Raw genomic sequence first — 15651 nt, 5'->3', positions numbered from 1 at the left:
CAATCGGGCTTTATAGGTTGGAAAAATTAAACTTTCACTTGCCTTTTAAAATAAAAGAGCTCAATGACAATAAAGAGAGCTCAGAAGAGGAAGATGATGCCATTACAAAGAAGATTAAAATTAGAGTGAGCTAATAAGAATATAAAGATTGCTTCAAAAATTGGTCCGAGGAAGAATGATATTTAGGGGGCTATTTAGATTTTCTTTTTGAGGTTTTTTCTTTCCTAAAATGTCTTCCTAACTAACGGTTATTTAGTTATTGAAAAAAAAAACAAATTTATCTTTTTATTTTTTTACATTTATTTTTTATTTATGAAATGACCAAAACTAACAACTTATTTGTGTTGTTGGAAAGTGGTAGAATGGTCATTTAGTCCAATGATTGGTCCAAACGATCGGTTTATGACCAATTTTGATGGTTGACTTTTTTTTTTGGGTTGAAATTTAGAATTAGAATTGAATTAGTTCTTAGAAATTGGAATATAATTTGAACTGAATAATTCTGGTTGAAACCGAGCCGAGCTCACCCATTTTGCTTTTAAATGGATGTTTCAAAAATTATCTGATTTCTCTTCGAAGTGCTAATGCAATCATTCATGAGAAATATCATCGTAGCATCTCTCGGTTCCAATCATGTTTTGCTCCAACCCAAGTTCAAACGTTTTTTACACCTGCACCCAGATTTCGTAAGCTTCTCCAAACACACTAGAACTCAACCATAATAGAATTCCACTTATATACACAAACAGAATTTTAAATAATTGTTCTTATTTGTTTAGAAACCAAAACAACTAAACAGAATGACTAGTTATAATATTTTTTTTTATACATAAAAATATTATAAATTTATTTTAAAAAGAGTAAATGTACTGAAACCCGATAATAAATAAATAGGGAGACGTGTGTATCAACTATAATTTTTAAAATAATCTTATAATGTTTTTAAAAAAATACTGTAAACTTAGTCGAGAAATTAGACAATCCACAATCAATGGACCAGTTCAGATCGATAAAAAAAAAAAAAGAAGAAGAAAAACTAATGTTTTGTGATGTCAAAAGTATTCCTTCGAAAAAAAATACCTCCCCTACAAACACTTAAAAAGAAGATTTTTTTAATTAAAATTATATATATATATATATATATATATATATATATTGTGAAATTGGAAAATGTAAAACAAAGTAGCTCTCTCGGTCGGATAAGGCGACGCAATTACTGAGATATAATTCAGCGGATAAAATCCTCCTCTCCAAAAGTGGACACGAATTCTCTCTTCCATCTTGTGCCCCTCCTCCGGGGTCTTGCCTCGCCACCCCCGGAGATTTCTCCTCCGATGTGAGCGTGAGGGAGGGAACTGTGACGATGACCTCGTCGATGCGGTCGTTCAATTGGAAGTTCTCCCAGGTGTTTGGCGAGAGGCAACCCGGAGAGAAGGTCGAAGAAAGTCAGGCCTCCAAATCCCTTCCTCATTCTGTCCCTTTTTTCTTGGCCTCTTGATTCTTCGTTTTTCTTGAAAATATTTATGCTACCCATCGTTCGTTTCTAAACATCTTTGGCAGCATCTTGTGTTACTGTTTGTGAACTTGCTAAGATAGTGATAAAGATAAACTAGGAAAAGCAAGGAAATCGGACTACCTGGATGATGTTGTTGTTGATCCCATCCCTCTCTGTACCTTCTTACCGGTGATCATATATGAAGAAAATTTAGAGGCGAATTTAAATGTTATTTGCATTGGGACGCGAATCTCGATTGGTTGCACTTTAATTTATTATTTGCTCACTTTTTCACTCTCTGCGATAGACAATGGTGTACTCTTTTCTCACAAGCTTTGTCTAACGTCGAGGCCTTCCTGAAAAATGATTAAAAGGTGAAAAAGTATTTCATACGCCAAATGCTTCTGTTCTCTTGCTCCGCAAGCACCACAAAAGAAGAACAAAAAGAAGTAGGTCTTTTTCAAATATGTTGCGTCTTTTTTAGGTGAATCCATTGTTATGTTGACTTACAACTTCGAATGGAACTCTGAGAAGAAACGGCGAAAGATTTTACAGAACTGACAGGTGGAAAAATGATTATCCACCTGTCCTGCAGCTCGTGGTTCCTTGAATATTCTATTCTCTTAAGATTTTACACAACTGATGATATGATAGCCACATAAAAGGATCTGGAAATGCAAAGTGGTGCATTAGTTGTTTTCTTCATAGGTTTGAAATATCTTGTTTATGAATTATCTGGCTCAAGCACCCACCATGAAAACGGCTGATTGTGATAAAAAAACTTGGTTTTTGCAGTAGACATAATATCAGCGGTCGAGTTTGAGAGTAGAGGGGACTATCTTGCAACTGGAGATCATGGTGGTCGTGTTGTCCTTTTTGAAAGGACAAATGGAAAAGATGTAACTGCCCTGATCCACAGCATTGATCATTTTCTTTTTTGCTCAAGATTTCCACTGGGATTTGATCTCCTTGTGAATTTTTTTCTTTTTTCTATTGTGGATACCACTTTAGTAATTGGATTTTTAATTATATTATCAGCTACGATCTAGGAAAGAGTTGGAGCATACAGACTCTTCTGTTACCTCTCATCCTCTATATTCTTACAAGACAGAGTTCCAAAGTCATGAGATAGAGGTACCATTCTATTTCACTTCAATTGCATAATCTCCCACTGATCCACTACAACAGCACGCATCAGTTGCATAGCAGTCTAGAAGCTAACCCTGATGCATTTTTATCTTGTTAGTTTGATTACCTTAAAAGTTTGGAAATTGGAGAAAAGATCAACAAGTTGAGATGGTGTGCCAGCTCCAATAACTCTCTGTTCATTCTTTCTACAAATGACAGGACGATTAAACTATGGAAGGTAAGATAACTGCTGAATGAGCCAAGTTAAATTGCTGAAAACAATTCACTTGTACCTTGAAAGTTAGCACCTACTCACCCTTTAGAAGTGAATGCTTCTGGTGTTATTGCTGAATTTTGGGCAGGTTGTAATTTTTGCTTGCTTTGTTAAACAGGTTTCAGATCGTAGAGTAAAGAAGATTATAGAAATGGACTCAAATGCACATATATCCTCAGAAAACGCGCTTCTGTCTGAGAAGAGTTTCTTGACTGACCAAAAGATACAATCTGTTCCAAATGGTTACCATCTTGAATGGATAACTAAAAAGCCAAAGAGTACATTTCCAACATATAAAGAAAGTCCCAAAATGGTACGTAAATTGGTACTATGGAGATCTCCTGGATATTCCTGATAGACTAGTCCATCATGGACTGTCCATGAACTGATATTCAGGTTGATTTCTTTGATTTGATGTGTTCTACTACTGTAGTACTTAATTCCTGCTAGTCTAGATGATTGAAACATAAATCAATAGAGAGAAGCCCAAGTTGCATCAAACAAGTTGTTAGATGAATAATTTTATGATTACAAACTCTACGAAGGGACTTGCTAAGGCATGTCTTGACATCGAATTTAATTAATGTTTATGATCAATTGCACTTTTTTACAAACATGAAGTTGCAGTTTACCTTGAAATGCTATTTTAGTTTTGTAAATTGGAGTAGCATAAAGAATAATGACTGTAGAGGTTGTATGTTTTTTATGTGTTTAACTAATGATGCTTGAAGTATCATTTATACTGATATCTCATCTATCAGATGTTTAAGTTTGGAGAGTGTGCCTCCTCAAGGTGTCGAAGGGTTTATTCCCATGCTCATGACTACAACATTAATTCTATATCAATTAATAGGTAATTTTTCATGCTTTTTCTCTTCTAGTGTTATACGTCCTTATTTATTAAGGTGTTACATGATTACATCTTGTATTTATATGCCAACATCAATTTTCTTATCATTCAAAACTAATGTACCGTTTCTAACATTAACAGGAAGTACATAAAACCAAGATTTTTAATTTCGAATAATACCACCTGTACTGGGCGGTACGTACCGGTCCGCCAGTAGATCGGTACGCGGACTGCTCGCTATCGAGCGCTACCGTCGATTGGAGTTGTTTCCGCTCCATTACCATCTTAAATCGGTCGATAGCGGACGGTATTAGCTGAGGGAGAAGAAAGAAGAAGGAGAAGAAAAGGGAAACCTGGAGATCCGACGTTGCTCTCCCTCGACGATCCCGATCCGTCGCCGCCTTCCCTTGCCGGATGTCGCAGATGATGTCGCCTCCTCCTCATCTGAGGCGATGAGGCCTTGGTGTTGTCGACAACTTCTCCTCATCCGCGCAGGGAGAGAAGAAGCCTCGGCGACGTCCCGGGGAGAAGAAACCGAGCGTCGTTGAGGCGGCGTTTCTTCTCCCTATGCAAGTAAAAGAAACGAGGTGACGAGGCGGCATCATCGGCTCGTCACCCTTTTTTGCCCGGGGAGAAGGAAACCTCGGTTTCTTCCTTCTCCCCACGCAGGTAGAAACCAAACGACGTCGCATTTTTTTTTTCGCATGGGGAGAAGGAAACGTCGGTTTCTTCTCCCCACGCAGGCAGAAACCAAGCGACGTCGCCTCGAGGCGACGTCGGTTTATATATGTATGTATATATATGTATATATGTATGTATGTATATATATACATACATATGTACATATACATATGCATACATATGTACATATACATATACCGAATGGTACACCGAAATGTACCGCTCGGTATATTATACCATACCATACCGTATCGAGCTAAGCTCGATACTCCGGTACGGTATGAAATTACAATCCTTGCATAAAACATTCATGTTTGGCACTACAAAATTATTTTGTATGATTTCATTCAAAATCTGATATGAGTCACTGTCGTATGCAGTGACTGCGAGACATTCTTATCTGCAGATGACCTCAGAATAAACATGTGGAACCTTGAAGTTGGCAATCAATGTTTCAACATTATTGATTTGAAGCCTTTGGACATGGAGGATCTCGTAGGTGACTTCCCTTGTAACTCAATGCTTCGCAGAAAAGAATTTGTTCCACTCTTCATTTCTTGTGTGTTTTAGGTTGCAACTTCCTCATGAACTTTGCTGTTAACTTAAATGGCAGAGGAAAGCTACGTTGTTTTTTAGCATAAAATGTAATGGTGTTTCTTTCCTAGTGCAAGAAACTTTAGTCAATTGTTTTCTTCTATGATGAGCTGTTTTTAATTTATTAGCTGGTGTATAACACTATGAAGGGCTACATATTATATATTTGGTCAGTATTGATGTTTTTCAGGGCCAGTCATCACTCATCAAGTTGGGTCTTTGTCAAATATTTGATGTGTCCAACATTCGGCCTGACCCACTGGCTTCCCTATGACCTGTTGTTGGTATTATTTTCCTTTTAATGATTGTTTTTTTCTTTTTTTGGGGGGGGGAAATAGCTTTGTCTGTTAAAGGTATGTTTTCTTGCATCCACCATCCTTTTTTATTTTGTTTGATTTGTTTCCGTGGTCTATCGTTTGGTAATGGTAGCTCTTGTGCTCTTAGGATGGTAGGTTCCCTTAAATAAATACATTGATTCTAGAAACATTAGATGAATAGATATCCTGAATGTTGAGTCTTTTTTCCATATTTTGGTGTTTGATGTGTTGTGGTTCCCATTTTTCTTTTATAGTAGATTGACAGTGATGGACAAAAAATTTGAAGATATGTTGGATGATACAATTATCATCAACAGATAATGTACGAAGTTCAGAATCAGTTCTATTAGTTCTTTGTTATATGATAGTTGTTCTGGATGATAGATATGTTATACAATTTATATACCGAACTTAGATACAATATGCTATAAGTTTCTTTATAAGTGTGTGATTTTGACCATTATGATTGCAGTCATCATTCTGTCATTTGACACTTATTTCTTGATGTAGTTTTTGTTTGTTGTAGACATATTACTGATTCTTTCATGGTATATGGTAAAAAAAATCTAATCAGAGGTAATAACGTCGGCCGAGTTCCATCCAGCATACTGCAATCTCTTAGCTTACAGCAGCTCAAGAGGTTTTATACGGTTGGTCGACATGCGGCAGTCAGCATTATGCGACCAGAATGCAAGAATGTGAGTCTTTTTTTTATCTTTAGGTACTTGCTTCTGGGGCATATATTGTTTTGACTGTCAAACTCCTATTTTTCCATTTCTCCTCTTTTGAGGCATGATTGAGTTGTGCTGTTAATCAGGTTGACTTCTATGGAGTATAAAATGCTGGTTGTTTTAGTGAGCAAGTAAAAAGAAGGGTTATATAAAAGAAAATTTCCATTAACATGATCCTGCCAAGGGACAAAATTTTTACCATCAATCATATTCCTATGATCCTATCTTTCTTATTCAATCCACTATCACGATATCCAGCTCATGATATTGTATGCCTGATCTTTTACTCTATATGTTTTGTGGGGTAAGTTAATTTTGTTTTTTGCTAACTTGAATTTGTTACTACAGTTTTCAAGACCGTGATGCTCATGGATCTAGATCCTTTTTCACAGAGATAGCTGCTTCTATCTCTGATATAAAGTTTGCTAAAGATGGAAGACATATTTTAACTCGTGACTACATGAACCTGAAGGTTTTCTATCTATTATGTTGATTTCTATCTATAATGATTTTGTTTTAAATTTTTCGTTATGAAACATTGTTTTTGAATGGTAAATAATTTTGTTTGCTTAACTATAATTGTTTGCTAGATGCTATACTGGAATTTGAGTGGGTTAACTTTAATTATTATTTTTTAAATAATTCAACCTTCCCTTGGAAAATATTTTTTGGACTGCAGTGGTGCATGTTGGCCTCTGATCAGTCAATATATGAATGTTGAATTCCTCTCTAATTGGTAGAAGTAAACTTAACTGTTACTTCTGCACTCTTATCCTTGTCCCATTTTTTCAATATTTAATGGTAATTCTATAAATTATATGATGCATGTTCCTGGGGCTAAAATGTTCATAATCTAACAAAAGGAATTACTGTCTTACTGCCATTTAGGTTTGATGTTGGTTTCAAACTTTTAAACCCTATTATACTGCACACTAGTTGAAATTCTAATCTTTTATGGGGTGCAACTTTCGTCATACAACATATCTGGTAATCAATGCTTAATTTTTTGTTCCTAATACCATGATTGAATTTTTGGGTGTGACATATAGCAACTTTTGCAAACACGACATTGGTAACATTAGACCAGATATATTATAGACATTGGCAACTATTCTATCAGGACCTACTGAATCGACGACATATGGGTCGAGAACTATTCTGGACTTTTCTGAAAGTGTTTCTATATTTAAAGTTGCTAACCTAGTCCTTTGGTCTTGGACTGACTTCTCTACTCGGATCAGTCCAAAACAATGCGAGAACACTTGTTCACTTTGTACTGCATCTGGAAATTCACCTCACTTTATTACGGTTCGGAGCTTTGCTAATATGTTGCCATATGTGAGCTTTCTGAATGTATTTTGTCATAGCATTAGCTACTTAGTGTTTTATTCAGGTATTAGTTTGGCATCTCTGGCATAGTTTATAATGCATTAACGTAAACATACATTGATATCATTTTTGTGTGTACATGAGCAATGAGCTTTGTGTGTTAGTATTTCTTATATGTTGGTTACTTCTTCCTTATTTACAGTTGTGGGACCTGCATATGGAAAGCTCTCCTATAGTTAGTTTTAAGACACATGAGTTTCTTCGTCCTAAGGTAATTAATTCCTTGATTTCATTTTTTCATCTGCCTTCTAATGGTTTTTGTCCTTGGATGGGATGAGTATTTACCATGTTGAATTCCGGAGCTTATAGCAGATGCAAAGCGAAGAATATGCTCTAATTCCCAACTCTTGGACTCATTCATCCATTATTTGTAAAGCCAAGCTAGCCTAGAGGACAAACAGTTACAACTAAGGAACTTAAGAAATTTCCATATATGATTTACCTATTGTATAGTTCCCATAATGATATAGTTATATACACTATCTATTATCATCTTGATATCATTGTCAGTTTCTTTTTAAAGAGCTTATTAGAAAAAAAATGTTGACCCAGTAACCCTTCCTAAACCCTACAAGGATTGTAATCTCATGATGTAAGCTGTCTTATAGGTAACCTATATAATCATCTACTAGTTGATATTTGTTGATACTACAATATTTGTTAGACTTCATTGCTTGGCTCACTTTATTAAACAAGACACTAGCATATTGCTCTCTTTTTGTTGTTTGAATATTATAGTGTGAATCCTTCCTCTAGTTGAAATATCTACAGTGGTTACAGTGTGCATGCAAGTCATGAACACATGCAAGACAGCAAAATGGGTAGTGATATCTGTGAATCCAGACTGAGGAATCTAGATATGGTCACAACAATAACAACAACAACAATAAAGCTGTAATCCCAACTATTTTGGGTCAATCTAGATATGGTCAATATTAGTCTAAATTAGTTATTTCTTTTCTGTTTTCATAATTTTGATTTTTTAAACTTAGTTTTTTAGATAAATTGTCCAAGTGTCTTGAAGCTGTATTTAAGTTAAATAAGTGATTGATGTTTTTAATTTAGAGCAAGAGGGTTTATATGGATACATATGTATGTTATCGCAAATTAGAAAAAGGATAAGATAAAGATCTTATTGTCAAGTTTATATCTTAGGGGTGTAACAAGTCTTTGATTAAATAGTGTAACTAGTCATCTAAAATAAGACTAAAGTTCATTATCTACGAAGGTGGTTCCCAGCTAATACAGTTATTTCATGTTCTTCTCCTGTAATTTTCTCTTATCTCATCTTACAATCTCCATAACACCTTTTGAGTCTCATGTACTGCACTCATTAACTCTTATAGGTGCCTATCTATATACTTTGTTAGTTATATCAAATTGCTGCATTGTATAAATTATGCCTAAAACCAAGTTTCATTAGGTCAAACTTGGTATCAGTTTGATGATTCCAAATCATTATCAGTCGGACAGATCAAATCAGGTTGGTGAATTTGGATCTCTGATCATTTTTATTTTTATTTTTAAAAGGAAAACTGAAATAAATTAAGATAAATAAAAATTAGTATTTTTTTGAACTTCAATAACTATTAGATGAAATTTTAAAGTATAGATTGATTTTTCAAAATATATCCTGTCGATCGCATTAATTATTCAGTCGCTAGTTAAGAGAGTCATGAGAACAATCTCGATTACCTTAAGTAGGGTGACCAATCTTCCAAATTTCTCTTCTCTCTCCCCTTATCACTTGTTACACTCCTCTTCATCTTCTAGCAGAGCAAAAGCGTTCAATAAAAATCATGATGCTGATATCATAAGTGTTTGGCATGATAAGTAGGTTACTTTCAGCAGCATCAGTTGGATTTGGCTGTATTTCATTGCAGTTATCACTTTATCCTCTCTCATTCATTTTTTCTATCTTTTCTTCTGGAGACACCTTTCCAGAATTGGGATCAGTCAATTTTGATCAAGATTAGTCAATTTGGGTTGATTCCTGATGAACCTGCAGGATTGGGCTTGGGACTGGGTGTAGCATTTAGAACTGGGATTAATTAAAATTGGACGAATTGGATCATTGTTTTTTAATTAATTTAATTCAGTTACAAGCAATTGAAAATCAGACAAAAATTAACTAGATTGGGTCCAATCAGCCAGGATCCATTGGATTAGTAAGAAAGGTATGAGTTTTGGCAATATCCCATAGGTTGGTCAAGATTGGTTGGATTGAATATCTTATGGTTGTACCAAGGTCCACCCTCATTTGTTGGATTGAATGATTCGAGAGAAGTCTCACGATTAATTTTAATCTCTGACCAAACCAATAGGATTGGCCAGTCCTACAATCTGTCTTAAGTCTTATTCGTTTTCATTCTTTTTAGCTTTAATCTTGGACATTTGATAGCCTTTTGCTTGTACGTGTATGATTTGCTATGATTTAAGCGATTGCATTTGTGAAAGCATCATACAATGATTTACATAATTCACAAGTTTTCAAGACAAAAGTGGACTATAATCTTTTGATATGAGTTTGTAGAAGCAGAATTTTTTTCAAATAATGAAGTTGAAGTTGAGGGCTCAAAGGTTTTTTTTTGTAAAGACAGATGATTGCAAAGATGAGGCTTAAGCAAATTGATTTATCCTGATCATAAATAAGGACAGATGGACTGAGGTTTGGTTAGGTTGAATCTAAAATATGGATGTCTTGGGTCTTTTTTGTGATGTATTGTTTTACACAAATTGGTTTTGAGTGTTTTGGAGTTCAGCTTTTTTTGTCTTCACCTCCAGGATTATGTTTTTCTATCTTATGACCGCTTCCTTCTCAACATATTCTATCATCTTGTAGTTCATCGTCAGACTTTCTGTTAGTTTTTCTGATTGTTATTTAGAAAGAAGATCAGATTGTTATCTATTAGTTCTCATCGGTTAGTCTGCTGTCAAACCTATGTTAAGCATGAAAATCAAATTAGAGTATAATTTTGGGGTATGATGCAGTATGTTAAGCCCATTATAGGGTATGTAATTTTTCTCAGATTGGTACGTAGTAATCAGTAATATACTCGTCCGAACATGAATGGACATGCGAATTGTCCAATTTCGGACACTTCATATGCAGCAAAAGGCTTACCGCCTGCTTTTTTATTTTTTAACCCTAAAAACCCTAGTGAGAGAATACCCCTTTCCCACCCTTTCTGGTGCAACCCTTATCATGCCCACATGTCATAAACTTAGCTACAATTGCATAAGTTGCTAGGCATCCAAGCCATACCTGTGCACAAGGGTTAGCCTAAATTTCAACCTCATATGGTCTTGAAGGATGTGCAAAATAAGAAAAGAGAGTCGAAGGGGCGAACAACAGGTAAAATGTCATTGTTGCTCAGAAGGTGCACAGAACAAACAATTGAAAAGCAATCAGAACTTAATTAGCCTTGAAAGGTAGTCGTGGTTTTGAATTGTCATAGACTTAGTTGACTTTATGTTGGTCGTGTGACACCCTTTGATATTCATTCACAAAGGGTCAATCTCTCGCAACCTCATGTCTCGTCTGATCTTTTAGGGAGCTGCAAGGAAAGGTTAACTTGAACATGAGGGCAAACTGCTATCATCACTCCACCGAAGTGTACACTCATATCCCACAAATAAACATTGAAGCAAAGACTTTATTGGCAAATGTAGACTTTGTAGGCTTTGAATGATCATATGATAAAGGGTCCAAAGTAGCTTGTCGTGCACAAACTCCCAGCACACAAGCACTCATACTTAATTGTTCCAGTACAAAGATGGTCTGACCCAGAGCCCCATCCAATCCTGTGCCGCCCGAGATTTTAAGGTGTCAAGATGGTTGACATTTTAGACACTTGAGACACCCCCAAGTGTCAATACGACGACACCCTTTTGATTTCTCTTCCTACATGGTGTACCACCAAAGTTTTACATCCCATCGAGGTACATGGTTGTGACCGACACCATTGTCTCATTGGACTCAAGTCTTTGCTCGAAAATGTTGTTCCATATCAAAAAGAAAGTTCTCGAGCTCTATATCATACCGAGCACCATAATATCAGTACAACTCGAGTGCCCTTGACTATTGAGTCTGTGAATGGCCACGAGGTTTCTTTTGCCCACGTGCAACAGTCGTGTGAGAATTGTGATTATCACAGTGAGGTCCTCTAATTTCTTGGAGATGTTGTAAGGACTAGTGCAACATCATTGAGCCTTCGCCATGAAGCTCCAGTTGGCCCATTCGAGACTTGGTCTCTTCTCACGTGGACTCGATCATCGCTAAGCACTTTTCACATTTGTAAGAGATTGGCGTGGATGACAGTGAGATATGACTCAAGTTCTGACATTCATTCTTTATGGCTCGTGTTTGTCCTGGTTTGCCTTGCACCACCCCTTCCTCGACGTGGAAGATATGTGGTCCTCTTGACCGCTAATGTGGATGCCATGCTCGTCTTGAGCGATCATGCGAGGGGATTGTTTGTGATGAGTAGTACCACTTGATTCACCATGCTTTCTTGCCATGGTGTAAGTCCAATCATCGAGCAAGGCTTACTTTTAGTTGTTTGCCTTCTTGGTCATTGAGCAAAGCTTGATTTCAATTAAGCTTCCTCTGATACCACATGTCATGAACTTAGCTAGAATGCCTAAGTTGTGAGATACCCAAGCAACACCTGCCTGCCAACCTAAGTTTCAACCTCTTGGGGTCTTGAAGGACATACAAAAGAAGAAGAGTTTGTCGAAGAGGTGAACGATGGGCAAAATGTCATCATCATCCAAGAGGTGCACTGGACAAACAATTGAAAGCGGTGAGAACTTAATTTCCTTTGGAGGACTATCACAATTCCGAACAATAGCAAGGTCCCAGGTTGTCAGAGAGCTTGATGGAGTCTCACGCTTGTACAACTATACTGTTGATGGCATTAGAAGTTATCAGAACTCTCCAACTGCTATACCAGAGCGCCATCCAGCTCCGTGCCATCTATGCAGTTCGAGAGTGCTGAGATAGTTGATGTTACACCGATAACCCATCATGGCACAGGTAAAAAGGGCTATTTTGATCAGTTTTAGCTTGGGACTGCTGACGATCGATGGAACATAGCTCGAGACTACTGATGATTGACAGAACAGCCAGCAGACTACATTTACAGTGGAAAACGAGCAAATTACAAGCAAAATAAGGCTACTGTTCCACCACCCACCGCTCATCCTGTTATTTACAGCCATTACAGAAAAGGGTTACGATGAACAAAAGGACAAACTGCTCAAGCGATGAAGGTGCTGTGTTGTGGGCTTGCTGTAGCTGTCTGTGACACTCCGCCACTTGCCTGTTGTTGCGCTGCTCCTTGAAATTGACCCACTAGTGGTACTTCTCTGTTGCCATTGTCACTGCCTCCTCCTCCACAACTACCTCCTCATCGTCCTCCTCCCCCTTCTAGCACCATGTTGTGTATTGGCAGACTGCGTGTCAATATGTGGGTTCTTATGAGTCTGGTCAGCAACCAGCATGGGTTTGGTATCCGAAATTGCAAACCTTGACCCATTATAAAATAAGTAATCTAGGCTTGTTATTGTATGTCTAATCATGGTGTGAGGCAATTGCCCTTCTAATCATCTTGCATCCATACCTTGGCAAAGTAATTATTGATTGGACAGATCTTGCACCTTGATCCGATCAAATTTTCCATGCTCTTCGGTTCTGCCTCTTTATGTAAATTTATTCTTATTGTTGCTTACAACTTGCTTGTGACTTCAAATGTACTATTCCTCTATTTAACCAGGAATCTACTTATGACTGTATGGATTCTGCAGCTATCAGAGCTATATAATGGTGACTTCATTTTTGATAAATTCGACTGTTGCCTAAGCAGGGATGGACGCCACTTTGCTACTGGAACATACAGGTCTGCTTCCGTATATAACATTGGGAATGCAAGCATCTCCATGGTGTGGATTTTCCTTATTCTTTTAATATAAATTGTAATGTTTTTCTGATTTTGTATTTTTCTGTCAGCAATACTTTCAAAGTTTTCTGTCATGATGGTGGGTATACCGATGGTACCAGATTGGAAGCCAGCAAAAACCCGAACAGGTGAATTGTGTTTGTTTTTCATTTACAAGGTGCACTAAATTTATATATCACGAATTTGATTTTAAGAGGTTATAGTCCTACCAAATGCAACTTTAAAAGAAAACCATAAATTTTCATGTCGATACTTCTATTTACAACCTACAATAGTATGCAAAGGCAGTGAGACAACTTAATTTTTTGTTTTATTATATTGTATGGTTTTGTTCTTAGAAGATTTTAGCTTTATATTTCCATATTGCTGGTATCATGTGGATTCAATGCAAATGTTGTCTTCCCTGACTTTCATATTACATGTACCTTCAAAATTATGGAGATGGCATATTCAACAGTCTCATATACATCAGTTTTAGTGCATCCATGATATAGCATGACAATTTTAGATAATACCAATGGTCCTCAAATGCTGTTGGAAGCTCATTACAGACATAAGCTTTAACTTCTAATTGCTTCATCATTTGGATTTACCTCTTAATAAGTATTGCTTTTTTAGATTTTTAGACATGTACAGCTGTGTTTTATGAACTTACATGTGGCATATGTTGATTTATCATGAGTACAAAATTAAATAACATCTTTTTTCATGAAGAGGTATGTGTATATATATGAATTCAATAATTCTCTTGTACATATTAGATATCCGGTAGAAGTTGTTAATACTTGCCCCCTGCACTTCTAATCTTTATGATAAACAAATAATAAGACAGCCTCAGATTGTTGATTTGACAAAATAGAAAGTAGACATCATAAAGTATAGGATTATGTGTTCCTTTCCTTGGCTTGTGAAGAGACTATATCTTGATTCAAAATGATATTGCCTGTCACAATGGGGAGATTAGTGGCATGAGTAGCTTGGGGATGGCATACCTTGTAAGTTGTAGCATTATGCTCTCTGTTGGTACGGGATGCAAGGGTGCTCTGGGAGAGTTCAGGTTATTTCTATTTCATTGGTTTTCTAGCACCTTTGTTTATGGTATAATTTAATATATAAAATGGTGAGGGGCATCAGGATAATACTCTTGAGATTAAAAGAAAAATTTTATAGGATGTAAAATGATAATGCTTTGTCGATCCGATTGTTTAGGAAACGACATACAAAAAAGTATGAAAAGTATGTGTTGCTGGTATGAAAATGTTAAGGTGGATTTGTGAAGTTACCAAGAAAGATAGGAAAAGAGATGGAGAATCATAAAGTTGATTCATACACTTTTTTAATTATTGAAGTATGTTATAGTTAGTCAATTCATGTATTTGGCTCATCCAGGGTATCCCATAGTCAAGAATGCCAGAAAAATGCAGGATTGCTGACCTTCTTTGCTCGTGGACTCCACCGGCGAGGTTAGAAGAGAATCTATGATTGTTCCGAGTAAATTGTTTTTCTTCAATCATTTAGCGTCTTTGTCTTTGTTACAGGCCATGAGAATTCAAGGTTTGATAGTAGCGATGAGATTCCATGTGACTTGGATTCAAAACTGATCCACTTGGCATGGCATCCTACAACAAACTTGATAGCTTGTGCAGCAAAATGCAGCTTGTACACGTATTATGCAGAGAGCAGTTTTAACGCCTAGTTAAAGTTGAATGTTGCATGCACAAAAAACGCCAGGACAGAGAGACGAGCAGGTAGCCATCTTGCTGAACCGAGAGACAGTATTTAAAAACCTAGATGAGGCAAGAGGATGCTTTTCTGGGGCATCGTTGATTAGTAGATATTGGCAAGCGTCTGCTGCAAATCCTTGGAGGAGCGTAGTTGTTGAGGGGCTCTCAGAAATTTGTCACCAGTAGCAGTCAAACTCATGCCATTCTAATAGGTTTCTGCGGCAGCCGTTCCATCTCAAAATAAGGGTAAAGATACAGCAGGATCATTGAAGGGAGGGGGCGTGTGACCACCGACGCAGAGAAGGTGACTCCAAACAAATGGTTTGGCTTCACGTAGATATGCTTGTATGAAAGCCACTTTATTACTAAATCATCTGATATCTAATCATTTGTGATAAACAAATGAGGGTGTATGAAGTCTGCTGCAAAGCATGTCGTCGTTAGCGTCCTCTGTGTCTGCTGCTTCTGTAACAATATCCCGTAATTAGTAAATTATGCATGCGACTGA

General features: G+C 36.7%; 1 protein-coding gene across 2 annotated transcripts; it reads left to right on the top strand.

The window, feature by feature from the left end:
• Positions 1 to 1220: 1220 nt before the first annotated feature.
• On the top strand, positions 1221 to 15651 carry LOC103976803 (serine/threonine protein phosphatase 2A 55 kDa regulatory subunit B beta isoform). Of its 2 annotated transcripts, XM_018822356.2 has the most exons (14): positions 1229 to 1445; positions 2291 to 2394; positions 2534 to 2629; positions 2742 to 2861; positions 3016 to 3210; positions 3659 to 3750; positions 4809 to 4927; positions 5914 to 6037; positions 6419 to 6542; positions 7602 to 7670; positions 13268 to 13359; positions 13470 to 13547; positions 14809 to 14882; positions 14958 to 15651. In XM_018822356.2, exons 1-14 carry the CDS (start codon positions 1364 to 1366, stop codon positions 15113 to 15115), a joined length of 1527 nt encoding a protein of 508 aa, XP_018677901.2. In that variant the 5' UTR covers positions 1229 to 1363; the 3' UTR covers positions 15116 to 15651. The 2 variants fall into 2 exon arrangements, with proteins under 2 accessions (XP_064953449.1, XP_018677901.2); XM_065097377.1 differs by lacking the exons at positions 13268 to 13359; positions 13470 to 13547; positions 14809 to 14882; positions 14958 to 15651 and adding an exon at positions 8883 to 13230 and having other exon boundaries at positions 1221 to 1445.

The sequence above is a fragment of the Musa acuminata genome, chromosome BXJ2-2, assembly GCF_036884655.1.
Source record: "Musa acuminata AAA Group cultivar baxijiao chromosome BXJ2-2, Cavendish_Baxijiao_AAA, whole genome shotgun sequence".
Classification (NCBI taxonomy): Eukaryota; Viridiplantae; Streptophyta; class Magnoliopsida; order Zingiberales; family Musaceae; genus Musa; species Musa acuminata.
Note: the sequence above shows the minus strand (reverse complement) of the source record. Positions and strands in the feature narration are given on the sequence as shown.

What these genes read in the sequence shown, in the direction of transcription:
- LOC103976803 (XM_018822356.2), top strand. Translation starts at nt 1,364, where the DNA reads ATGACCTCGTCGATGCGGTCGTTCAATTGGAAGTTCTCCCAGGTGTTT. An exon ending in ATAAAGAAAGTCCCAAAATG is followed by an intron (nt 3,211 to 3,658) that starts GTACGTAAATTG and finishes CTCATCTATCAG; the next exon opens with ATGTTTAAGTTTGGAGAGTG. An exon ending in GCCAGCAAAAACCCGAACAG is followed by an intron (nt 13,548 to 14,808) that starts GTGAATTGTGTT and finishes TGGCTCATCCAG; the next exon opens with GGTATCCCATAGTCAAGAAT.